The 27,835-nt window shown below is 43.4% G+C and overlaps 1 protein-coding gene across 1 annotated transcript; it reads left to right on the top strand.

Annotated features, from left to right (window-relative positions):
- Positions 1-7,555: 7,555 nt before the first annotated feature.
- LOC543327 (gibberellin 20 oxidase 1-A-like) lies at positions 7,556-9,075 on the top strand. Its single transcript, NM_001405787.1, has 2 exons — positions 7,556-8,138; positions 8,238-9,075. The coding sequence occupies exons 1-2, from the start codon at positions 7,657-7,659 to the stop codon at positions 8,851-8,853; spliced, it is 1,098 nt and encodes a 365-aa protein (NP_001392716.1). The 5' UTR covers positions 7,556-7,656; the 3' UTR covers positions 8,854-9,075.
- The last annotated feature ends 18,760 nt before the right edge of the window (positions 9,076-27,835 follow it).

The following is a 27,835-nucleotide window of genomic DNA, read 5'->3' as shown; positions in this document are numbered from 1 at the left end:
TCTAATTGTAGTATGTGGTTTTTGTCAATAATAAAACACCAAGGTGGGGCCTTACACCATAAGGCGAAATTCCATTGTGCTTCATTGTATTTGGTTTCGGTTATCACAATTCGCAAACATAAATACCAGTCTTATCCCTCCCTCCCGATCATTTGACTCATCCTAATAAACTTTTTCACTTATGTGCACTTCCTCTCTGACGTCACAGCCACCATGCATGTCCATCATGTGTCACTCCACCATTGAATTATCGGTACCAATGAAGTATACCCTTCCTCTATTGTCTCTGTTCCCACTCCCCTCATCGCTGCTCCTTGTACCTGCATTGACAAGGCCTATCATTTCAGTTGAGAACACTAGATCGTTATCTTGTGCCTCCTCAATCTTCTACCGGTTATAACATGTACTCCCTCCGTCCGGAAATACTTGTCTTAGAAATGGTTGTATCGACAAGTATTTCCGGACGGAGGGAATAGCACGTAGACCGCCTCCCAATCTCTAGGAGCACAAAGAAACCCTACACTGGCAAAATTACCAACTCGAACCCCTAACTTGAATTATAATCTCACCTGCAGTGATATTAGGAATATATACTTTTTACTATGATAAATTGGAAAATGATTCACCAAATACACACCAAATTTATGCAAAGCTACCACCATTTCTATTTTTTCCTTTTGAAAGATGATTGTTAACTAAATGCATCCCCGTGGGGTTTGTCAGATGACTTCCATTGTTTCTCAATTTGGGAGTAGCTAGTCAGCTTATCCTTTAAGTTTTTTGCCGCTCATCTTTCTGAAACTAATCATGGTGTTGATGAGACATTGCTTCCTTCTTAATGAATAAGGGGAGCTCCTGTTGGTTTCCTTTTTCAAAAAGGGGCGCTTTATTACTTAAAAGATTTAAGCATTACACCCGGCCTCTGCATAGCTAAGATGCACACAGCCAAACAAAATCCTCTCATTCAAATGAGAAATAATAAAAAGGCGAAATATAAGGAAAACATGCAGTATCCGTATAACGCCTAAAGCGGAGGTGGGCCAATCCTAAGATCATGCTCCCACCCATGTTGGGTAAAAGTATCCCTCGCCGTAGCCTCCAATTGTGTACACACCTCCATAAAACAGGTCTCGATTCTCCACACGTTGTAGAGAGGACCATAAATGAAGAGTCCCGGTACATCTGTAGATAACCTGCATAAGAGAAGTACTTTTATCGTTAAAAACCTTATCATTTCTACAGTGCCAAAGCGACCAAATAACGGCAAGCGCTCCCACCCTGAGAAGGGTTCTAAACCTGTGATCAATCCCATGTAGCCAGTTGCCAAATACATTAGCAACACTACAAGGAGGATACAAGTCAGAAGCTATTTGGATGATTGACCATATAGAACGAACCAATTTGCATTGGAAAAATAAATGCTTTACTGTCTCATCGTGGTGACAAAAAACACATTGGGCACTTTCATGCCAATTCCTCTTAATAAGGTTATGTTTAGTAAGAATGACTCCACGACGAAGATACCATGCGAAGATTTTATTCTTAAGCGGTATCTTCATCTTCCAGATCTTCTTATTATTATCAACTGGCACATCAGACTGTCCTGTTGGTTTCCTGAAAAAAAAGATCATAAAGGGAAAAGAGAAGTCTGCTTTCTAGTTATAGGATTAAGATGAATATAATTCCTTGCCTTTCACAATATATATAGTACTACATCCGTAGATGTACATCAGTTGCCGGGGACATTTGTTTGTTCCTATGTATTAATGTGCCCAGCATATTTACCGTTGTTCGTTTGTCTTGTTCATGGTGCCGTTGTGGAATCGAACGCAGACCCTCAATCACCTGCCAGTGATGCCTATGTGTCAAGATATTGTACTGTATTATTGCTATCCATCCCTATTATTATGCGCTTCTTGAGATTGGCCGATCTGCAGCTGGCGCGTGGTAAGTGTAGATAGATAGACTCAGCTTTCCATTATATCGTATAACTATTGAGATGTGCCAATCGATATGATTACTTACGTAATTAATCAAGCAGATCAAGATAAGGTTACACTGATAGTTTAGTTACCACAAAGAGCCAAACCACACACACACACACACACACACACACACACACACACACACACACACACACACACACACACACACACACACACATACACACACACACACATGCAAACTTGCCATTGGATGAGACGATCGATACCTTAATTTGATTCTACTGGCTAACTATACGGATCAAAAATGATATGTAGCTAACTAGCACAGATCAAAATATGCAAGTAGATCGTGCTAGTTAACCCGACAAGAACATCATCATCGTCCTCCTCATCACCAGGGAATTAAGTGTAGTAAAATAATAGTCATAATGCATATGCCGTCAGTGGTGACATCAGTTTGTATTGTGTTCGAGGAGCTGGAGCTAGCACAAAACAACAAGGCATGCAGCTCCAAGAGCTGTACTTTCTTTTGTATGTATATATGTCCCATCTACATGCCTTATTCAGACAATAAATTAAAATTTAATTTTTCTTTTGGATGATTATGTTAGTGTTGTTTAGTCATGTATGTATGGGCAGGAAACAAAGCACGGTAGCACAATGCAATCTTTGCATATATGAGATCAAGAGAACGAGCTAGATCGATTAGCTTGGCGTCTAGCTAGCTTTGTGCTGTTGTGATCCTGATTAGTTAGAACCTAACTAATCAAATCGCCACATGCATGTCCTGACAGGAACAGGAAGGAAGAATTAAGCATGGGAGATTAAGTATGTGTGATCGTACGAGCTAGAGCTAGAGTGGTGCGTCGTCTTCTCCGTCGACGGAGCTGCGTTAAGTATGCCTAGCAGGGGGGTAGTAGGCGCTGCGTGGCGCCAAAACCGTTCGAACGGTGGCGACATTTCTTATTTGTAATCTTCTGATTCCGAGATCTACTGCTCTCAACCTATGGGCGCAACATTTTTAATCCTTGACATTTTGTTTTGTAGCCAACCAACAACACACATGAAAGACAAACTTGATCGGGGCTTTGTTGATGCAATCATGACAGTAGATCCGTACTAGCTTACATTAAGCCAATTGATGCCATTTTAGATTGCGCACTCGATCTTTTAAGTTAAAGAGCTCTTGTTCTTTTTGGCGAAAGGGAAAGGAGGGAGCTCCCTGACGTGGTGCTGTTAACTTTTTGAACTTTGGACCTATGAAACATTGTCAAAAAAATTTATGTGCATCTGGATGGAGATGCCAGGGAAGACACTCTCCTAAAATGCTTTACAGAGTAAAGAATACAATGATAAAAAAAAAATAAAGGTAGATGATTCCAATGTGGCCCACGTCGCTCTTAGGGGGCAGCCCGAGCGATAACACCTCCACGACCACCGTCCTTTCTCACTTTTGTTGCCACCACAAGGACATGCCGATGGGCAAACCCATTTGCAAATGGTGTCAGAGTCTTCGCCTCGAGAGGTGCATGGTGGCAGCCGTCGACGAAGCTACATGACTAGTGGCGGCCGCATCTCACCTATGCAGGCAAGCGGGGGTGGCGACCCAAGAAATGATGGCAAGGCCATTCTCCTTCTCTCTTGCCTGGGGAGGGGGGGGGGGGTGCGGAATGGTGCCGAGGTCCAATGATCCGGATCTGACACCTCAGTTTTGGATACGCTGGTGGTGGTGCCAAAGCATGCAGTTAAGGCGGCGTTGTGGCATTCTCCGGCAGTTAGAAAACTTCGGGTGTCGGGGTTTCTTTCCCTGGTTGTCGGGAAGCTGTGCTCAACAGGATTGATATCTGGTCTCTGGCTGGTGTGCTCTCTGCCTACTTTGGTGATGCGTGCAACAGAACGGCCATCTGGGATCGAAAGATGTCGAGGTGCCGGCCTCGTGTTGCCGGTTATTGAGAGAGCTGTGCAGACCTGGCGTGTCATGGGCACATTTGATCCTCATGTGGTCTAGGGGGCTCGGTGATGGAAAAGGTACCCCATGTGTAAGTCCAACGCTTGCTCCGGTTGGTGTTGATGACGTCGATGTCCCTTAGCGCCGTATTACTTCCCGACGGCCTCATCGTGGAATCCATGTACCGGTTATAAAAAAATGTTTAAGGTCATGCGCCATCCAATTTTGTTAATAATTCTTTTTCCTATAACTATTTTTTCTCATAGTATAGCTCAAATCTGTAAGGGTGGTGTAGAAGGTGTAGTTTGGTGCCTAGAGCCAGCACCTATTATTACAAAACTCCTCGCCACTAATTGTAAGTATTGGTTCATATTTCATAAACACTTTTTTCCAACACAGAAAAGGTAGCTTAAACTATAAATTATCAAATAAAAAGTACCCCTCCGTAAACTAATATAAGAGCGTTTAGTCACTAAAGTAGAGATCTAAACACTTTTATATTAGTTTACAGAGGGAGTATGTAATTAGCATACATCTTAGTTTTCTCTTTCATGTTTTTGTATACAGCATAAGATAGGAAAAGTGGCAAGCTCAATGCCAGAGAGAAAACAAGGTACTTTAGCTTAGAAGCTAGAATGAAAAAATGGATTCGATTTAGTACATGTTAGTTTTATCTCTCATATTGTCTATAAAAATTAAGATAGAAAAGGCGGTAAGCAAAAAATCAATGAGAAAAGAGAATAGTGCTAGCTTAAAATTATACAAAAAATTTAATTCAGTGTACACCTCTGCCCTAATTATGTATACAAAACAAGATAGAAAAGGTGGCATCCCCAAGTCAAAGAGAAAACAAAGTAGTGATAGCTAGCTGAAAGGACAAAAAATGTGAACAAGAGATAATATCACCTTAATTATCTCTGCCAAGTTCTATAGAGAAAAAAGATAGAACAATTGGTGAGCTCGAAGTCAAAGGGAAAATAAAGTAAAGGCAGTTTCAAAGACCAAAACTGTTAAGGCTATCAAGTATATAATGTGTACCTTTTCCTACCATATTTTTATTAAGGAGTACATAGAAAAGGTGATGACCAAGAAGTCATACAATAAACAAACTAGAGGCAGGATAAAAGATTCAAAAAGTGTGTACAATGGACAGGGATGAGATCTCCTAGCTACCTAGATTGACCTGCACTTGTTTAGCCATATATCTACATGTACCAATTAGTCAACTGTTGGCTTATATATGGTCATCACAGGGGGGAAAGAGGACATTTTCTAGAGACGTTTTAATATTAGTTGGGCCTTCATACGTAGCATTCCACGACGAGTGTTTAATTGTCAACAAAGACGGTGATTGTGCATCTCCAAAAAATAAGGATAGAATGTTCGTTCAAATATATGCTGGTAGTTAACAATGTTATCTACTAGGTCCAGATAGAGTTTTGGTGATCTAGGAGCAGCAACACCTTCAACATCCAAAGTAAGTTGCAACATAACCACATCATATTGTAGGTTGGTTAAGTTATATTCAAAATTTCCCACGGCAGTTCATGCGTAAGGTGCGTAATATTCTGTCCGTGGATGTAGTGTTACTCTTATCATTTTCACTAGAGCTGAGCAAATTTCAAGATAAACAAGTTAATCTCAGGTACCATACCACAATTATGTTAGGATTATATATCTAAAAACAAACTGAAAGGTTTGCTAACCGGTCCATTCTGGTGCAACAGTAGAAGAAAGTTTTTTTCTCCTTCTAAAATAGGTGGATATCCCTCGGTCTGCATAGACGGATGCATACATCCAGCCATAAAAAAATTGTAGAAAAACTGAAGATATTTGTTAAGATCCGGGTCGCTGCCTGAAAATAGTGAAAACAATGTAGGAACATACTGAAAGAAAAGGATGTACAGAACCTGCATATGTTTCACTGTTCGGAAATATCACTACACTATATAGTTTCTGAAAAAATATATTTTGTTTTGTTGGTGGGTAGAGACGAATTTGGGGAAGTTTTGGCTATCCAATATTCCGGCACAAAGACAAAAGAATGTAAAGGCAGCTTCGAAGGACAAAAGTGTTAAGGCTATCAAGTACATAATGGGCTCATTTTCCTGCCATATTTTTATTAAGGAGTAAATAGAAAAGGTGATGGGCAAGAAGTCATACAAAAAACAAAGTAGAGGCAGGATAATAAAAGATTCAAAAGGGGTGCTTCGAAATGACCAGGGATGACATCTCCGAGCTATCTGGATTGATCTCCACTTGTTTAGCCATATATGTACGTGCACCGATTAGTCAACTGTTGGTTCACGGTCAGCAGAGAAAAATAAACAGATTACCTTTTCTGCAGACGTTATTTAGAGTCTTAGCTGCAACATTATACGCAGCGTTCCACGACTAGGGTTTGACAACACAACAGAGGGTTATGCTTCTCCTGGAAATGTGGAAATGTTGTTTTGTTACGATAAATGTATGCTAATTAACAATGTTATATACTAGGCCCAGAAAGACTTTTTCATGACCTAGGAAGAGCAATACCTCCAACATCCCAATAAAGTAGGAAGAGCAATACCTCCAACATCCCAATAAAGTTGCAACGTTGGGGCATCTTTAACACGGACCCTCAAATCGTCTATAAATATTCTTTGCGGGAGTCCCCACATTCTTTACCATCCAATTATGTCTTTAAAGGTCGGACTTTTCAGAACATTCAAATTCTGGCAAACTAGAAGCAAACTTGAGGGGAGGAGGGGAACGACTTTGGAGGAGTCTGGACCTCCGTCTAGCCAACCAAAAGACACCACGTCAGGCTCGACTCGCCTGTCTCCGCTCAACCGCGACATGCAAAGGCATAGATGGACATTTAGGGGAGATGGTTTGGTGGCTGGCTCCTGCATCAGTGTCTGTGGACTGGTCCGGACCAATCCGAGAACAAAAAGTGTGTCCGGGAATACACCCCAAGGACGTAATGTTAAACGGCCGACTAAATTATATTCATATTTATTTTCATGGGAAAAAATACTTATTATTTTCCCTAGAGCTATTAAAATGTCTGAGACGTACAATAGCAACATTTATGTTTAATTTAGATGTGCAAAAAATACAGGACATAATCTTTGGCAAAAGGTGGATATCCCTGGGCCTCTGCACCGACTGATCCATACAACCAGGTAAAATGGACGTAAATAAGAACTGAAAACGTTTGTTTAGCCCACGTCGCTGCGCGAAAATAGTGGAAACAATGTAGGAAGGAGCATCCTAAAACAAAAGTTGCACAGAGCCCCCCACATGTTTCACTGTGCCGAAATAGCACTACACTAGTTACTTTTGGTGTGTTGGTGGGTAGAGATGAAGATGAATGTGGCAGAGAGCGATATTCCGGCACACTGCGTGCTGCTGTTTGCGTGTGGCGCCCTCCCTCTCACCAAAACAAAAGCAGAGAAAAATGTGCACACACACACACACACACACACACACACACACAGAGAGAGAGAGAGAGAGAGAGAGAGAGAGAGAGAGAGAGAGAGAGAGAGAGAGAGAGAGAGAGAGAGAGAGAGAGAGAGAGAGAGAGAGAGATGCAGAGAGAAAGCAGAGGAGACCGAAGCCGCGGCCGTGTATAAAAGGGCAGCGAGGGTGCGAGGGAGGCAGACACCATCCTCTCCTCCTCCTCCTCCTCCTCCTCACTCCAGTGAGCTCGAGTCGGCACTGCACTCTCCATCGTTTCTTCTCTGGCCTAGCATACTCCGGTTCTTGGTCCAGTCGATCATGGTGCGGCCGGTGTTCGACGCGGCGGTGCTGAGCGGGCGGTCGGACATCCCCTCGCAGTTCATCTGGCCCGAGGGCGAGAGCCCGACCCCGGACGCCGCCGAGGAGCTGCACGTGCCCCTCATCAACATCGGCGGCATGCTCTCCGGCGACGCCGCTGCGGCGGCCGAGGTGACGCGCCTCGTGGGCGAGGCCTGCGAGCGGCACGGCTTCTTCCAGGTCGTCAACCACGGCATCGACGCCGAGCTGCTGGCGGACGCGCACCGCTGCGTGGACAACTTCTTCACCATGCCCCTCCCGGAGAAGCAGCGCGCCCTGCGCCGCCCCGGCGAGTCCTGCGGCTACGCCAGCAGCTTCACCGGCCGGTTCGCCTCCAAGCTGCCGTGGAAGGAGACCCTCTCCTTCCGGTCCTGCCCGTCCGACCCCGCCCTCGTCGTCGACTACATCGTCGCCACCCTCGGCGAGGACCACCGCCGCCTCGGGTAAGCACCCTTACCACTGATGCCATGGAAGCAGAGCATCTTTGTATCGACGGCCGAACTAAAAAAGCTAACGACGAAGAAACCATTGGATTTTTACAGGGAGGTGTACGCGCGCTACTGCTCGGAGATGAGCCGTCTGTCGCTGGAGATCATGGAGGTGCTCGGGGAGAGCCTCGGGGTCGGCCGTGCCCACTACCGGCGCTTCTTCGAGGGCAACGACTCCATCATGCGCCTCAACTACTACCCGCCGTGCCAGCGGCCGTTGGAGACGCTGGGCACGGGCCCGCATTGCGACCCGACGTCGCTGACCATCCTCCACCAGGACAACGTCGGCGGCCTGCAGGTGCACACGGAGGGCCGGTGGCGGTCCATCCGACCCCGCGCCGACGCCTTCGTCGTCAACATCGGCGACACCTTCATGGCGCTCTCGAACGGGAGGTACAAGAGCTGCCTCCACCGCGCAGTCGTGAACAGCAGGGTCCCCAGGAAGTCGCTGGCCTTCTTCCTCTGCCCGGAGATGGACAAGGTGGTGGCGCCGCCGGGGACGCTGGTGGACGCCTCCAACCCGCGCGCCTACCCGGACTTCACGTGGCGGTCGCTGCTGGACTTCACGCAGAAGCACTACCGGGCGGACATGAAGACCCTCGAGGTCTTCTCCTCGTGGATCGTCCAGCAGCAGCAGGGCCAGCTCGCCCTCCAGCCAGCCATGACATGAAGGATTGAACCTACCAGACAGAGGATGGAGCTCTCTGCTCTGCTCTAATCTGTATTGCTCCTCCCATTAGCCATTGATTCAGCTTAGCTGCTGAGACTGAGAAAAGAGAAACGTCGTCCGTCGATCGAATGTTATTATTACAGCTTAATTGGTTGATCTAGTGATAGCACGTACGCGCGTACCAAGAAGCATGGATGAATTTCCTAGATGATAATTTCCTAAGACCGAGTCATCGTCGTCGTCGTCGTCCTTGCAACCTTGGCACTCACTGCCATGAGCCATGAGCCGAGGTCATGAGCTCATGGTTTGTCGTGGGGTGGTGCTTGGCTTGTCATGCATCTGTTTCTGTTTTGTCGTATCATCTGTGCCCGACTTTTCTATTGTCTACTCCACATAGGATAGTTGGTATGGCAGTGGCACGACGGACAAGGTAGGGAGGGTGGTGACTGGATATCGGTCGCCTGCCAACTGCCGTTGCATCTCTTCTCTTCCACTTGCTGCCTACTCTACTCGTCTATGTACATGTAGGAGTGACATAGCAAGATGCACCGCTCCATCCTGGCCGGTGGGAGAAGAATCAACCAAGAACAACAGATTCCATTCCATTCAACCAAGCAAGGCATCTTCTACTGCTACTTTCTATGTGTTTTCTTTTGCGGTAATGTTATCTCGCGAACGTCAGCTGGGAAGGGGGTGACACTTTCCTGATAGTTTTAGCTGTGATGCGAGATCAAATAGTGACAGTTTTAGAAGGAGAATGTCTTTCTCTGGAGAAAATATCATGCTGTTCTGAAGAAACTACTACCCCCATACAACTAAAACTGCCATCTAAACGTTCGCCGGCTAAGAGGGTCCTTCTTCGTCTTTTGTCATGGCGATGCAATCAGACCAGCATCTAGCAAACATGGTAAGTAAAAATTTGGAAGAAGATGCAAACATCAGAAGAATTAAGGAGTGATATATAACAGGCAGACAGGACAGATGTAGGTAGGTATGTATGCAGAGGAGGAGAGGAATTTGAAGCGAGGCAGGGCATATATCATACTATATGTATAATACATATGTGATGTATCCGGGCCATCAATATATGGATGGCTGGAGCTGGATAGATGCAAAGAACAAGAAGGTGATGGGTGGGAAGAAATGATGGGAGAAATGTAAATTGAGGGAGACAGAAGGCATGGGCAGGCCAGGAAACGACCAAATGAACTCCCATCCGGTTTTATCCGGCTGCTATCTCCCTCTCCCTCTCCCTCTCCCTCTCCCTCTCCCTCTAACAGCAGGCTGCCTGGGCTGGGCACAATCAGTAGTAGGACTGGACAGGGACGAATTGAATCGAGTCAGCAGCAGGCTAGCAGCCATCGTACAGGCCAAATCACATTAACGAGTTGAGTTCTAGGATGGGGTCGAGCCTCGGCCGGGGCCTGGCTGCATTCGCCAGCGCCCACCAGCAGAATCCGCCACCGTATCCCTTCGATCGCGCCGCCTGCATGCCACCCAAACCTCGATGAATTATTCCGGGAGCCAAGTTGTGGCTTCTTTGGAGTGCCATGCAAGTGTGCCAAGCTGTGGTGTTGTTGGTTGCCGCAGTAGAGATCTTGTTTGGTTCCTCGCATGATTTTCTTCAAAGACACGAAGAAGCTTTGTTGATCTCAAACGCTGTCGTCATTAGAATGTGTAGGTATGATTTATAATAAGTGATACTCTTTGAGAGTTTTTTCGAAAAGGAGTATTACTCCTGGCCTCTGTATTGAGCCATGTACACATCCATTTTATTAAATAATATAGCAACAAAGTATGAAACTCATCTCAGGTACGTATGCAATAGCAAATCATAAAGCAAAATGCCACGACCAGCAAAAATAGGACACGATGAAGAAACACCAATCTTATTATTGAATCGTTAACCAAATCGGTTATAACTAGTCCGTGCCATCAAAGACTATAAGAGCATCTCCAGCCGTGCCCCAACAGGCCAACAGGCCCCCCTAGGCATTTTTTTGCTGTTAGCGCCCAAAAAACGGCCTAATCATGTCCCCAGCAGCCCTTTTTTCACTGCTTTGGGCCGAGAGTGGCGCCGGCAGATCCAAGTCGAACCCGACGCGCTGGGGCGCCTGGGGGCGCCGGGGGACGCGGTTTGGCGCGAATGGGGGTGGGTCCGCCGAGTCAGCGAGACGCCGCTTCGTCGTCCTCGGTTTCCATGGGAATCAATGCCAAGGCTGGCCAAGGCTGCTGTGCTGCCGCCCCGGTCAGCCTCCATTGATGCCTCACGGGCGGCTGTAGTGAAGGCACCACCGATGCACGTCCTGCCCGCTCCCGCCTCACGTCGCCCGGCATGCAGGCTCTCACCGCCCCGCTTCGGCTATAAAAGCCGATCTCCCCGCCAGTGAACGCCACAGTCGCCACACCTCGTCTCATAGCACCACACAAAGCAACACTCCCCCCCCCCCGACAAGCAATGGCTGAGAGGTACCCCGGTGACGCCACGGCAACGAACGGCTTTGGCCGCCGCCATCTCCACGAGTGGAGCCGGAGATGTCCTCCTCGTCGGGCTCCGGCTCGCCGGCGCTCCGCTCCGTCAAGCCCGAGCCGGAGGAGGAGACGCCGCTTCGCCGCCGCACCCGCAGCGGTGCCCTCGTCATCAACAAGGGCGGCCGCTCCTCCCCGCGCTCTCTCCGCCTGGTCCGGCCGAAACCCGAGCCAGGGCTGCTCCCCGTGAAGCCGGAGCATGCGGACATGGTGGCTCCCGACGACGAGGCCGCCCTCAAGTGGGCGAGGGAGGACTACATCTGCGAGAAGGTGCTCCGCCAACGCCGGGCATACGCGGAGCTCTAGGCCCGGCGTCGCGGACGCGAGAAGGGTCGCATCATCGTCCTCGACAGCGACGAGGAGGGCGAAGCCGGGCCGTCCAACCCCCGACCGCGCGTCGGCGACCCTAGCCAGGGGTTCAGTTGGGACGGCGGCGGCTCTGGCGGGGCGCGTGACGACGACGACAGCGACTACAACCGTTTCTACATGCTCCTCGGCATGTAGATGGCGGGCGGCAGCCGCGGCGTAGTAGGACTAGGCGTAGCTCTAGGTGTAGTTTGCATGTTTATTTGATTTTTGTTCAAATTTCTATCAAATATCGTCGAGTTTGTGCCAGATTGCCGAGTATGTACAAATTCTATGAAATATCGTCGAGTTCGTGCGATTTTGGTGACGATCTGGAGGGCGTCGACTGGGAATGCAACCGCCCCCACGCGTCAAGCAAACGCCGGTTCGGCCCCAGGCGGCTCTTTTTCGACATCCTGAGCAGCCGAACGGCTGAAGATACTCTAAGCTCCCTGACTTCCACACAACCGAGTAGTGACCGCGTACGGCCGGTTGATAACCTACAAAATGTTTGGGATTTTGGTTCGGTTGAAAACAACGTCTTTCCGACAGTTCCAAATAATCGAACGTAATGCACAAACTCGTACGCGAATCCGTGTCGTTCTATTAGACTCCACCCATTTGACCAGTTATAACAAACAAATTGAAGATACTACTAGGTGGAAAAACATTAGAGGATACAAGTATTGTTCACCACAATAACCTGGCTAAGGCATTTGACAAACAAAAGTTGAATCGTCTCCTCCTGGTCACAAAAACAACATCAGACCCTCACATCTACATTTCGCCAAGTTCACATTTAAAGGCACCTTAATTTTTCAAATAAGGAGCGACCTAGGGATGGGTTCAATATTAGTCGACATACATAAATTTGGCTAGGAATACGCCTGAAACCAAATGTTTCCATCGAATTGTATTAGACCGGTTGACCTCCATCAACCTGTACACTAAATGTAGCCGTCTATCCCATCGCCCCCCTGCTAGTACCCGTCTGAAATTAATGTTTAAGGGAACATAACCTAGTATTGTAAACATAAATGTGTCTTTATGCTGTACAATATTATAAAATGTTGGGTACTTGGGGGCTAGAGGTGTCTCCTCCATCCAAGTATCCTTTAAGAATCTAGTAGTACGTCCATCACCAACAATAAATTTACTTTTACTAGAACAATGCCCGTACGTTGCAATGGGGTATAAATATTCTAGTACATGAGCTTGTGATTTACCTGTCACTAATAATGGGATTGTGTAAATAAATGTTCATCAAATGCCGACCATGGATTGCCTTATATTTTGATTAGAAGTTTGGTAAGTAAATTAAAGTGGACTTTGTTCAGAAGATAATAAATAAGATGATTGATTATCATATACATGGAAGGCTAGACGAAGAGGTGGTGGGAATAAACGTGAAATGGAACCTTATGTTCTTTTTAAGTAGTAGATATAGAGATTAAAGAAAGCTACATTTGTCTTCGTCAACCCCTACAAAAAAAGGAAAATCATTCGATTGCACCGTAACTTGTGCTAGAGTTTTGAAATGCAATTATTTGTTATGTAATAACTGTATCCACAACCCATCCGCCTATACTGAAAGCCAGTATAACCATTTACTAAGTAGGCACTTGCTCTTTACTTTTAGATTCTCAATACCCAAACCCCCTTGGTCTTCTGGTCTACAAATTATGTCCCACTTAGCCTATCTGTACTTAGTTTTGTTCTCGTCACTTTGCCAAAAAAAATCTTGATCGATAAAAGTCCAACATTTTCCATACCCCGGCGGGTACATGAAAGAAGGATAATATATAGGAGTATTGGCATGCTTGTAAGAAAATAATTAATAGGAGTAAGCCGACCCCCATAATATATAAGTTTGTCTTTCCAACAACTTAGCTTTCTCTCCGATCAATCTTTAATGCACTTCCATTCTTTGTTGGTCAACTTTCGGTGATGAATTGGGGTCCTTAGGAAAAGGTAGGGATCCAAGTCCACAGCCGAATAATTAACTATAGGTTTCCTGTTCCTCCTTACCGCTCCCAAAGCAAAAAAATCACTGTTATGCAAATTTATTTTCAGCTTGGATAATTGTTCGAAGAGACATAAAGCGAACTTCATATTTCTAGTTTTTCCATGCCATGCTCCATGAAAATAATTGGATACTTAGGATATTATAGTATGGACACACCCTCATCCATGAGATGTGGGATGAGCCCTCCTACATGGCAGACCTATTTGGCTCTACCAATTAGGATTACCAACATATCTGCAACGACATTGAACATGATAGGAAACATCCAATCCCCCTGTCGCAGTCCCTTTTGTGTCTGGAAAAGTTGACCTACATCATCGTTTACCTTGATTCAGACACTGACCGCTTGTACGAAGGATTTGACCGGCTTCCTCCTGGTTGTATCAAAACCCTTCACAAGCAAAGCTTGCTGCAAAAATGGCCACTTAACATTATGATAAGCCTTCTCAAAATCCACTTTGAAGAAGCCTCCGTCAGTTTTCTTCAAATGAATCTCATGCAAAGTTTCATGTAGCATGGCAACATCCTCTAAAATGTGTCGCATAGGCATGAAAGCGGCCTAAGTCCGCTAAACCATATATGCACTAGTACGCGATTGCCTAGCGGTGGTAGGCAAGGCTATCGGGGCCACCCGCCACTGACCTCCCACCACTGCTACTACGGCATGCATGAGTGGTAGGCGGACGGGAATTATTGCCCGCCACAACTATTCTCTCTGCCCGCCACTATTGTTCGTATCAACAGTGGCAGGCACTCTTGGCGCCAGCCACTGGTAGTGGTCTAGGACTATAGAAGAATTGGTGGCACGACAACATTGTTTCCTGCCATGGTAGCATTTTAATGATGCAGTTACAGTATTTTCCACTTGATCATCACATTGCAATACAAACATAGAATGTTGTCTTAGCATTTAAACAATCATGCACATGCATGCATACAGTATATATTACAACATCGCCATAATAAATAAGAATAATAGTGAAGCAAAGCAGTGAGTATAAAAAGTGCGGGGAAACAAACATGCATGTCTCAACACATAATCAGTAGTTTCTGAAGTTGTTTTGGAAATTGTCTATATCGACTTGGCTAGCCACTGGCAATCGATTACTGAAATGTGTCTTCAACTCGGAGAAGTCCTTCATCCGACTCTAGCTGGCAGTGGAACTTTCCATCCTCATTTACAACCTCCCTGTTGATGATTTTAGCCAAAACCTTTTGGATGCGCTCAGGCTCACTTAATAATTCCCCTATGTCAATGTCCTTCTCCATTTCCTCGGACCACTTCATGATCTTGCTATAATTTCGCAAATATTAACTTCTCTTCAAAAAGTCGTTTATGACGGCCATGGCAAAGTAGCTAGACATATGGGAGGATTTGAAATTTGGTTCTTGATAGCAACAAGCGCTAGTGATGAACTTGAATTCTTAAGCCCAAAGCCTTATTAACTCCAGGGAGAGTGCACTCACATAGAAGATATTTCCATGGATCACCTCATTAAATGGCAGAACAATTTTATCGGCCGGAAACTGAAGGACGAAATTATAACCATGTACAACCTTGCCCCTATAACTTTGTTGACCTTCTTTTGATCTACGTACCACGTCGTCTTGTAGAACATTACGATCGGTCGAGAGGGTCCTCAACATAGGGTCCGATAGCGATGGCTCATCAGGCTTATGCTGATTCCATTTATGTCGTTCAAGGAAGACAATTGGCACAAGTGGCTGATATGTCTCCAACGTATCTGTAATTTTTTATTGTTCCATGCTACAATATTATATAGTTTGGATGTTTTATATGCATTAATATGCTATTTCATATTAGTTTTGGGACTAACCTATTATCCTAGAACCCAGTGCCATTTTCTGTTTTATCCTTATTTTTGAATTTTACAGAAAAGGAATATCAAACGGAATCCATACGGAATAAAAATTTCGCGATGATTTTTCTTGGACCAGAAGACATCCACGAGGCATGGAGAGGGAGCCAGAAGAGTCTCGAGGACTCCACATGCCCTTAGGGCGCACCCCCGGGGGAGCGCCCCCTGCCTTGTGGCCCCCCCGGGACTCCTCCAACCCTAATTTTCGCTCTATAAATTCCCAAACGACCATAAGCGTCCACCAAAATACTTCTCTGCCACCGCAAGCCTCTGTTCCCATGAGATCCCATCTTGGGGCCTTTTTCCGGCACCCTGCCGGCGGGGGATTCGATCACGGAGGGCATCTACATCAACTCTATTACCCTTCCGATGAAGCGTGCGTAGTTTACTACAGTCCTACGGGTCCATAGCTAGTAGCTAGATGACTTCTTCTCTCTCTATGATCTTGAATACCATGTTCCCCACGATGTTACTGGAGTTCTATCCGATGTAATATTCTTTTGTGGTGTGTTTGTCGAGATCCGATGAATTGTGGGTTTATGATCAGATTATCTATGAATATTATTTGAGTCTCTTCTATATTGTTATATGCATGATTTGATATCTTTGTATTTCTATTCGAATTATCAGTTTTGTTTGGCCAACTAGATTGGTCTTCTTGCAATGGGAGAGGTGCTTAGTTTTGGGTTCAATATTGCGGTGTCCTCACCGAGTGACATAGTAGGGGTAGCGAGGCACGTATTGTATTGTTGCCATCAAGGGTAAATAGATGTGGTTTTCATCATATTGCTTGAGTTTATCCCTCTACATCATGCCATCTTACTTAAGGCTTTACTCCATTCTTAGAAACTTAATACTCTAGATGCATGTTGGATAGTCGTCCATGTGTGGAGTAATAATAGTAGATGCAGAATCGTTTCGGTCTACTTGACACGGACGTGATGCCTATATTCATGATCATTGCCTTGGATATCATCATAACTTTGCGCTTTTCTATCAATTGCTCGACAGTAATTTGTTTAGTCACCGTATGGTTTCTTTCACGATAAGCCTCTAGTGAAACCTAAGGCCCCCGGGTATATTTTCCATCATATATTTTCAGATCTATAAACTAAAAAACCCAAAAATACTTTGCTGCAATTTATTTGTTTTTACTTTGTTTTACGTTTTAGTAATCTTTTATATCTATCTCTATCAGTTCTCATCCTTGGAAGTGACCGTGAAGGGATTGACAACCCCTTTATCACATTGGGTGCAAGTGTTTGATTGTTTGTGCAGGGGCATAGATTGGAGACTTGCATGTACCTCCTACTGGATTGATACCTTGGTTCTCAAACTAAGGGAAATACTTATCTCTACTTTGCTGCATCACCCTTTCCTCTTCAAGTGAAAAACCAACGCAAGCTCGAGAAGTAGCAGGAAGAATTTCTGGCGCCGTTGCCGGGGAGGTTCTACATCAAGCCTACCAAGTACCCATCATAAACTCTCATCTCTTGCACCTACATTATTTCCCATTTGCCTCTCGTTTTCCACTCCCCCACTTCTAAAACGTTTTCAGAAAATCACGAAAATGTTTGCCATTTTATTTGCCTTCTTTTCGTTTGCCTTTATGTCTTACTTGGTTCGTTTGCTAGTTAGCTTGGTATAATTGAGTGTTTATTTAAAATCAGAAACAAAAAAAGTTTTATCGACCCACTTAAAGTTTTCTACTTGGATCATCTTCGGCCCATTTGTGCTCGTGCTGAAACCCCAACTAGTTTGGTTGAGGGAAAATCTTTAGATGAGCATGCTCACTTTGTGTGTCACCATTTGTCTCAAAATGGGAGACTCTTATGGAATCTAATAATTTGTTTGCTATGTTATGCTTGGATTCTTTCTGAACTTTGTGATTTTACTTGTTGCTCTAAGAACCCTAAAAAACACCTTCCCTACCTATATGAGTTTAATGATAATTTTTGAAGGATACGTCAAGCAGACGTATCGAGATCATAGATAGAAGATGCCAAAATGGCGAGTTTTTACAACATTACAACAACCAAACCCATGCCTGCACGAGCCCGAGACCGCATGATGACTACTCGCTATCGCTCACCCTACCTATCCTGATTGGGAGCGATCTTGCCTCCCTCAACAGTGCCGCAACCCTCCAGTTTTGTCCCTACGCTTCGATTTGTTGCAGAACCACATTCACGGAAGGTGAAGCTCCGCTAAACACGATGTCATTCCTATGTTTCCACAGTGTCCATGCCAGTAGGGTGATCACCGTCCATGTTTCTTTTTGTTTATTCTTCTGAATGTTGAGATAGGTCCACCATCCCACAAGTTCAGCCTCCGGCTCCGGTGTCCAATGAGGCTTTTCCCTATTTATCCATGATGACGACCCAAACTTGCCGAGCGAGAACACATCCAAGGAGCAGGTGATCAATTGTTTCTAGCTCCTGGTCATAGAACAAGCACGCTGCTAGGTGTGACAGTAGCCGTCTCTATAATCTGTCTAACGTCCAGCATCTTCTCTTTGCCGCTAGCCAGGAAAAGAACTTGCAAGTTGCCGGTGCTCTGGACTTCCATATTGCTGTGGCTCCTGCCGCCTCAATCCTTGCGGCAAAGTGCGCATGATAGGCTGATCGGACGGAGAACAAGCCATTTTCTTCCCATGCACAAACAATCTTGTCATCGATCCCTTCCGCTAGTTCGACACTCCGTAGTCGATCAACCAATATCGAAAACTCTTGTATTGCATGGGCATCCATGTTGGGCGACACGTCACGCCACCACTGCCCTCATATTGCTTCTCTCACTGTTCTGACCTTGGTTGCGCTCTTCTTGACGGCACTGAATAGGTTTGGCATGATATCGTGTATGCGTCCCTCATGAAGCCACCAATCCGTCTAGAACAGTACCGTGGCTCCACCCCCCATGATGCACTTTGTGGCTGCTCTGTAAATGGCTAGTGAGTCCGATGAGTCTTGGAGATTAAATTCTGCTCAGGCTCTGGCCATATCCGTCTGCGCCAGCCATGGCCATCTCGCTCTCAATGAAGTATTAAGTCGGCGCAGGTTGGGCACTCCCAGTCCACCATATTCCTTAGGCGAACAAACTTTGTCCCAGGCCACCAAACAGTGCCCTCCATGCACGTCGCATCGACCCTTCCATAGAAACCCTCTACAAATTTTTTTGGCAGCCTCTATCGTCTTGACTGGCAGGTCCATCGCCATCATGGCGTGTATTGGCATAGATGCCAGGGTGGTCTTCACCAGCTCTAGTCGTCTTGCACGATACAATAATCTCGATTGCCAAGCGAGTAGTCTGTCAGCCATCTTATCCACCAGAAATATCAGTTCACTCGCCGTGATCTTCCGTAGTCCCAACGGCAAGCCAATTTATCTACAAGTCCATCCCAGCACTTGGCAACCCATATCAAAATTTATCATGCTGATTTGCTCATCAGTGCACCTAATCGGGTGTGCGGAACACTTTGCTAAATTTGTGCGTAGTCCTGATGCAATCCCGAAGTCTTGCAATAGAAGTCTGCAAGCCTGTATACTTTGGGCCTCTGGCTTGATGAATGTTACCACGTCATCTACGAAGATCGAGGTGTGATTCCGAAGGCCTGTTTATAGTTTAATGATAATGAAATCTTATCTTCTTATGAAAAGGGTGTTTATAGTTACTATGATATCGAACAAATTGAAGAATTTGTTGCTTTTAAGGGTGCCTATGAAGTTTCTTCTTTGATTGAAAAGTATGATATTACTCTTTACAAATCTAAAAAATTTGACATACTTAAGTATTGCTATTAAAACTATGCTCACAATGCCTATGTTAAGGAATTTATTGAGAGAATGACCGTTGCTTTGGAAGAAAATAATGATATGCATGACTCTATAGATAATTATGATTCTATTGATTTGATTAAGAAATCCTCCCTTGATGAACATGGTGCTTGCTATGGCCATGATGCCAATATTAATTATGCTTATGGAGATGAACTTGCTATAGTTGCTTATGTTAAACATGAAATTATTGCTATTGCACCCACACATGATAGCTCCTTGAATGAAAATCATGATTGCAATGACGTTATTATAAATTCTATCAATGTCAATTGTGCTAATAATATGCAAAACCCCAAGCTTGGGGATGCTAGTTTTTCTATGTCCACTACTTATTGCAATGATCATGATTGGGGTGATAATGCTTCTTATGATCTTGAAATTTTATTTAAGCCTCGTGATGAATATGTTTGCGATGATACTGAAAGTGGGTTTGGAAGAGTGTCAAATCTAGGTAATAATGATCCCACTACTTTGGAGTATGATCAATCTTATGAAATTTTTGATAAAACTGGGTTTGGAGAGGTCGTAACTTTATTTAATGATATTCCCACTATTTTAGAAGAGTGTCAACTTTGCATGCATGTGGATCATGTAGAGAAAATTTTATATGATAGCTATATTGTTGAATTTGATTATGATACTACATGTAATTATTATGAGAGAGGAAAATATGGCTGTAGAAATTTTCACGTCACTAAATTACCTCTTGTTATGTTGAGATTGCTAGTGTTTCTTTCTTCTTCCTTGCATATGCTAGTTTTTTCTTGTCTTGATAATTTGTTTGCCTATAAAATACCTATGTAGAGGAAGTATATTAGACTTAAACTTGTTTTTCACATGCTAAATGTGCTCTCTTTGTGTTTCAATTGCTATCTTTCATGTGAGCATCATTAAAATTATCAACGCCTAGCTAAAAGGCTTTAAAGAAAAGAGCTTGCTGGGAGACAACCCGATATTTTTCTTTTCTATTTTTATGAGTTTACACATTATTACCTCTGTAGTAGTTGTGTTTTGGTGTTTTAATTAGTGTTTGAGCCAAGCAAGACCTATGGGATGGTCTATGGTGATAGTTGATTTGATCTTGCTGAAAAATAGAAACTTTACAAAAGCATGTGTTGTTTGCTTATTCTGATGAATCTATAGGTAGTATCGGGGGGTATGAAACATGGAGAAGTTGGAATACAGTAGATGTTACACCAATATAAATAAAGAATGAGTTCACAACAGTACCTAAAGTGGTGATTTATTTTATTATACTAACATATCTCATGAGTTTTCTGTTGAGTTTTGTGTTGTGAACTTTTCAAGTTTTGGGTAAAGATTTGATGGAATATGGAATAAGGAGTGGAAAGAGCCTAAGCTTGGAGATGCCCAAGGCACCCCAAGGTAATATTCAAGGACAACTAAGCATCTAAGCTTGGGGCTGCCCCGGATGGAATCCCCTCTTTCGTGTTCGTTCCATCGGTAAATTTACTTGAGGCTATATTTTTATTCACCACATGATATGTGTTTTGCTTGGAGTGTCTTTTATGATATGAGTCTTTGATTTTTAGCTTACCACAATGATCCTTAGTGTACACACCTTTTGAGAGGGACATGCATGAATCCTGAATTTATTAGAATACTCTATGTGCTTCACTTATATCTTTTGAGCTAGGCAATTTTCTCTAGTGCTTCACGTATATCTTTTTAGAGAACGACGGTGGCTTTATTTTATAGAAATTTTTGAACTCTCATGCTTCACTTATATTATTTTTAGAGTCTATCTAAACAGCTTGGTAATTTGCTCAGGTTATGAATTTAGTCCTAATATGATGGCCATCCAAGAGGGATATAATAAAAACTTTCCTATAAAGAGCATTGAATACTATGAGAGGTTTGATTCCTTATGATTGGTTTGAGATATAAAGATGGTGATATTAGAGTCATGCTAGTGAGTAATTGTGGATTGGTAGAAATATTTGTGTTAAAGTTTGTGATTTCCGTAGCATGCACGTATGGTGGACCGTTATGTGATGAAGTCGTAGCATGATTTATTCTTTGATTGTCATCCTTTGTGTGGAGGTCGGGAGCGCGCATGGTTAACTCCTATCAACCTCTCCTCTAGGAGCATGCTTCTAGTACTTTGTTACAATGACTAATAAATTTTGGCAATAAGTATGTGAGTTCTTTATGACTAATGTTGAGTCCATGGATTATACACACTCTCACCCTTCCACCATTGCTAGCCTCTCTAGTACCGTGCAACTTTCGCCGGTGCATTACACCCACCTTATACCCTTCCCCAAAACAACCACCATACCTACCTATTATGGCATTTCCATAGCCATGGCAAGATATATTGCAATGCAACTTCCACCGTTCTGTTTATTTTGACACACACCACCATTGTCATATTGCTTTGCATGATCGTGTAGTTGGCATAGTATTTGTGATAAGGCCACCATTCATATTTTTTATACATGTCACTCTTGATCATTGCACATCCCGGTACACTGCCGGAAGCATTCATATAGAGTCATATTTTGTTCTAGTATCGAGTTGTAATTCTTGAGTTGTAAGTAAATAAAAGTGTGATGATCATCATTATTAGAGCATTGGCCCATGTGAGGAAAGGATGATGGAATCTATATATGATTCCCTCACAAGTTGGGATTAGTGTCCAGACTATATAAAAAATAAAAGAGGCCAAAGAAGCCCCCCAAAAGAAAAGAGGTCAAAGAAGCCCACCAAAAAATGAGAGAAAAGAGAGAAGGGACAATGTTACTATCCTTTTTCCACACTTGTGCTTCAAGGTAGCACCATGATCTTCATGATACAGAGTCTCCCATTTTGACACTTTCACATACTAGTGGGAATTTTTCATTACATAACTTGGCTCGTATATATGCCGATGACGGGCTTCCTCAAATTACCCTAGGTCTTCGTGAGCAAGTGAGTTGGATGCACACCCACTTAGTTTCTTTTTGAGCTTTCATCAATTTATAGCTCTAGTGCATCAGTTGCATGGCAATCCCTACTCACTGACATTGATATCTATTGATGGGCATCTCCATAGCCCGTTGATATGCCTAGTTGACGTGAGACTTTCCCCTTCTTTTTGTCTTCTCCACAACCACCATATTCTATTCCGCCAGAGTGCTATATCCATGGCTCACGCTCCTGTATTGCGTGAAAGTTGAATTTTTTTGAGAATACTAAAGTATGAAACAATTGCTTGGCTAAAACTAGGGTTGTGCATGATGAAATACTTTGTGTGATGAAGATGGAGCATAGCTAGACTATATGATTTTGTAGGGTAACTTTCTTTTGCCATGTTATTTTGAGAAGACATGATTGCTTTATTAGTATGCTTGAAGTATTATTGTTTTTGTGTCAATATTAAACTTTTGTTTTGAATCTTATGGATCTGAATATTCATGCCACAATAAAGAAGATTACATGGATAAATATGTTAGGTAGTATTCCACATCAAAAATTCTATTTTTATCATTTACCTACTCGAGGACGAGTATGAATTAAGCTTGGGGATGCTTGATACGTCTCCAATGTATCTATAATTTTTGATTGTTCCATGCTATTATATTATATTTTTTAGATATTTTATATGCATTAATATGCTATTCTATATTATTTTTTGGACTAACCTATTAACCTAGAGCCAAGTGTTAGTTTTTGTTCTTCCTTTTTTTTGAGTTTAACTGAAAAGGAATATCAAACTGAGTCCAAATGGAATAAAACTTTCGCGATGATTTTTCTTGGACCAGAAGACATCCACTTAGCTTGGAGAGCGGGTCAGAAGAGTCTCGAGGACTGCACAAGCCCTCAGGGTGCGGCCTAGGAGGGGCGCCCCTGGCTTGTCCCCCCCCCCCCGGGACTCCTCCAGCCCTAATTTCTGCTCTATAAATTCCCAAATATTCCCAAACGACCAGAAGGGTCCACCAAAATACTTTTCCGCCGCCGCAAGCCTCTGTTCCCATGAGATCCCATCTTGGGGCCTTTTCCGACACCCTGCCGGAGGGGGATTCGATCACAGAGGGCATATACATCAACTCTATTGCCCTTCGAATGAAGCTTGAGTAGTTTACCATGGACCTACGGGTCCATATCTAGTAGCTAGATGGCTTCTTCTCTCTCTCTATGATCTTCAATACCATGTTCTCCTCGATGTTCTTGGAGTTCTATCCAATGTAATATCCTTTTGCAGTGTGTTTGTCAAAATCCGATGAATTGTGGATTATGATTAGATTTCTATGAATATTATTTTAGTCTCTTATGAATTCTTATATTCATGGTTTGATATCTTTGTATTTCTGTTCGAATTATCAGTTTGGTTTGGCCAATTAGATTGGTTCTTATTGCAATGGGAGAGGTGCGTAGTTTTGGGTTCAATCTTGTGGTTTCCTCACCTAGTGACATAGTAGGGGTAGCGAGGCACGTATTATATTATTGCCATCAAGGGTAAAAAGATGGGGTTTTCATCATATTGCTAGAGTTTATCCCTCTACATCATGTCATCTTACTTAAGGCATTACTCCATTCTTACGAACTTAATATTATAGATGCATGCTGGATAGCAGTCGATGTGTGGAGTAATAGTAGTAGATGCAGAATCGTTTCGGTCTACTTGACACGAACGTGATGTCTATATTCATGATCATTGCCTTGTATATCGTCATAACTTTTGTGCTTTTCTGTCAATTGCTTGACAGTAATTTGTTTACCTACCGTATGTTTTGTTTCAAGAGAGAAGTCTCTAGTGAAACCTATGGCCCTCGGGTCTATTTTCAATCATATATTTTCAGATCTATAAACTAAAAAATCAAAAAATACTTCGCTGCAATTTATTTGTTTTTACTTTGCTTTACGTTTTAGTAATATTTTATATCTATCTCTATCAGATCTCATCCTTGCAAGTGACTGTGTAGGGATTGACAACCCCTTTATCGCATTGGGTGCAAGTGTTTGATTGTTTGTGCAGGTGCATAGATTGGGGACTTGCATGTACCTCCTACTGGATTGATACCTTGGTTCTCAAACTGAGAAAATACTTATATCTACTTTGCTGCATCACCCTTTCCTCTTCAAGGGAAACACCAACGCAAGCTCAAGAACTAGTAGCGGCTTGTCTGCGGATGGTCTGCAATCGGCACATAGATCCTTCTTTGCTTATTATGTAATATCCTGGGCTATTTCTCCGGTGTCGATAAAGTTGAAAAGGGGGCAAGGTTCTTGAAGGTTGGATCACCGTCAGTACCAGAGAATCTGTGTGGACTAATGTTCTCTATATAACTGAGTGGACACTTAAGCAGGTGGCCATGTGTCACTTGTCCTAGCATAGTGATGCCTTCTTCGGAGGGGGGAGGGGTGAGTCAACGACCTTAATTCAGAGCCCGATATTATGTTCTGCACCAGCACCCTCGTCATATCCAGTGGCAGGACGACCGCATGCATCATTCTAGTACCATCTGTAAACGGAATTATTTGCCCCTTGGCAACCCTCATTGGCACGCCGCTCACTTTGGCTAGCAGCCCTCTTAAAACATCTTGCGATGCTCGTGGTTATTGTGTGCTATTATACAAATGATACTGGGTAGGACTCGGCGTGCCTTGCGTAAATATTTAAGCTAACTTTTGTTGAATTGTTGCACTACTTCGCATCTAGTTCGACGTTAATCTTTTCATCAACCTTGTTTTTCCTTTTATATTTTTGTAACTCTTTGGTCTGGGATAGTTCTAGTCCCACAACATCCTACCCGCGCCCAACACACTCCCAGTCTTGGGCTTCCTGTCAACCCCAAAGACCTCGTTCACAGCCCGTGTAAGATGGTCTTCATACCTATAGCCGTACTAAGATTCTTCAGGACCAGGTCCAAATTCCTCCTTCAATTTTCCCTACAAAAAATACATAAGGTGTGGTAAATGATTAGTGTGGTAATAATTGTAGTAGGTACTAAATTATTAATCTTTAGTGATGTTACCAGATTCTCCTCCGTTGTGCGAAGTTGCGGCGTCGGGAGGACCAACTCGTGAGTGATATGTCTCCAATGTATATATAATTTTTAATTGTTCCATGATATTATACTACAAAACTTGGATGTTTTATATACAACTGTATATCATTTTTTGCGACTAACTTAATAACTTAGTTCCAAGTGCGAGTTGCCATTTTGCCTGTTTTTTGTTTTGGAGGAAATAAGACCAAACGAAGTCTAAATGCCACGAAACTTTTTGATGATTTTTTCTGGGCATAAGATACACTAGAAGCTTCGAGAGGAAGTCAGAAGGCAAAGGAGGTGGCAAAGAGCCACCAGGGAGTGCCTTGGTGCCTCGTGGGCCCCTCGTTCCTCTGTTTGACCTAATTCTAACTCTAAATTCTCTAAAATCGGGAGACCAACACAGAGCCACCCAAAACACTCTTTCCACCGCCGCAAGCTTCTGTTCTCGCGACATCCCATCTGGAGGCCTTTTCTGGTACTCTACTAGAGGGGGAATCGATCACGGAGGGCTTCTACAACAATCTTGCTGCCACTGCAATGATGTGTGAGTAGTTTACCTTAGACCTACGGGTCCATAGCTAGTAGCCAGATGGCTTCTTCTCTCTCTTTGATCTTCAATACAATGTTCTCCTCAATGTTCTTGGAGATCTATTCATGTAACATTTTTGCGGTGTTTTTGTTGGGATCCGATAAATTGTGTGTTTATGATCAGATTATCCATGAATATTATTTGAGTCTTCTATGAAATCTTTATGCATGATTGTTATAGCTTTGTATTTCTCTACGATCTATCCATTTGGTTTGGCCAACTAAATTGATTTATCTTGCAATGGGAGAGATGCTTTATGATGGGTTCGATCTTGTGGTGCTCAATCCCATTGATAGAGAGGGACATGACATGCATTTGTATCGTTTCCATTAAGGATAAAACGATGGGGTTTATGCATATTGATTGGATTTACTTTGTCTACATCATGTCATTTTGCTTAAGCCGTTAGTCCGTTCTTTATGAACTTAAAACTCTAGAAGCATGCTGGATAGCGGTCGATGTGTGGAGTAATAGTAGTAGATGCAGGCAGGAGTCCGTCTATTTGTCTCGGACATGTTGCCTATATACTTTATCATTTCCTTGGACATCCTCATAATTATTTGCTTCTTTATCAATTGCCCAATAGTAATTTGTTTATCCACTGTATGCTATGTTCAAGAGAGAAGCCTCTAATGAAAACTATGGCCCCCGGGTCTATCTTTATCATATAATAAAATTCAAAAATACCTTACTGCAATTTATTTACTTTCAGTTTAAGTGTTTTTGTTTATCTATTTATTACTATGAGATTTGATCCTTCCTATTAACCTCCATGGGATTGACAACCCCTTGTTTGCGTTGGGTGGAAGTATTTGTTATTTTGTGTGTAGATACTGCTAACGAGGTGTTGCATGGTTCTCTTACTGGTTTGATAACCTTGGTTCTTAACTAAGCGAAATACTTATCTCTACTGTACCACATCATCATCTCCTCTTCAGGGAAATCCCAATGCAGCTCACAAGTAGCATATGACAATGATATATGTTTTTTGTTGGGATAACGTTCTTTAGAATTGATATTTTGAAAGCATGATTGTTTGTTGGTGTGCCTGAGTATTGATATGTTTATATAAAATTATAGACTATTGCTTTGAATCATTTGGATCTTAATATTCATGACACAAAAGAGATTACATGATGAATATGATAGGTAGGATTCCACAAAAAAATAATTGTTTTTATCATTTACCTACTTGAGGACGAGCAGGAATTAAGCTTGGGGATGATGATACATCTCCAATGTATCTATAATTTTTTATTGTTCCATGCTATTATAGTATCAATCTTGGATGTTTATTATGCAATTATATATATATATATATATATATCATGTTTTGGGATTAACCTATTGACCTAGTGCCCAGTGTCAGTTCTGTTCTTTGTTTGTTTTTGGCTTTTCAGAAAACTAGTACCAAATGGAGTCCAAATGCGATGAAACTTTTTGATGATTTTTTTCTGGACCGGAAGGGACCCTAGATACTTCGGGAGGAGACCTAGAGTGCCACGAGGCGAGGACAAGCCTGCCAGGTGCGCCCCAGAGGGGCGCCCCGTGCTTGTGGACCCCTCGTTGCACCTCTTTACGTAATTCCAGCTCTTTAAATTTCCAAATATTCCCAATACTTCAGAGAGCCACCCCAAATACTTTTCTGCCGCCGCAAGTTTCTGTTCTTCCGACATCCCTTCTGGAGACCTTTCCCGGGACTCTGCCACAGGGGGAATCGATCACGGAGGGCCTCTACGTCAACCTTGTTGCCCTTCTAATGATGTGCGAGTAGTTTA

The sequence above is a fragment of the Triticum aestivum genome, chromosome 4A, assembly GCF_018294505.1.
Source record: "Triticum aestivum cultivar Chinese Spring chromosome 4A, IWGSC CS RefSeq v2.1, whole genome shotgun sequence".
In the NCBI taxonomy this organism is placed as follows: Eukaryota; Viridiplantae; Streptophyta; class Magnoliopsida; order Poales; family Poaceae; genus Triticum; species Triticum aestivum.
The sequence above is the reverse complement of the archived record's forward strand: the minus strand, read 5'-3'. Positions and strand labels throughout refer to the sequence as shown.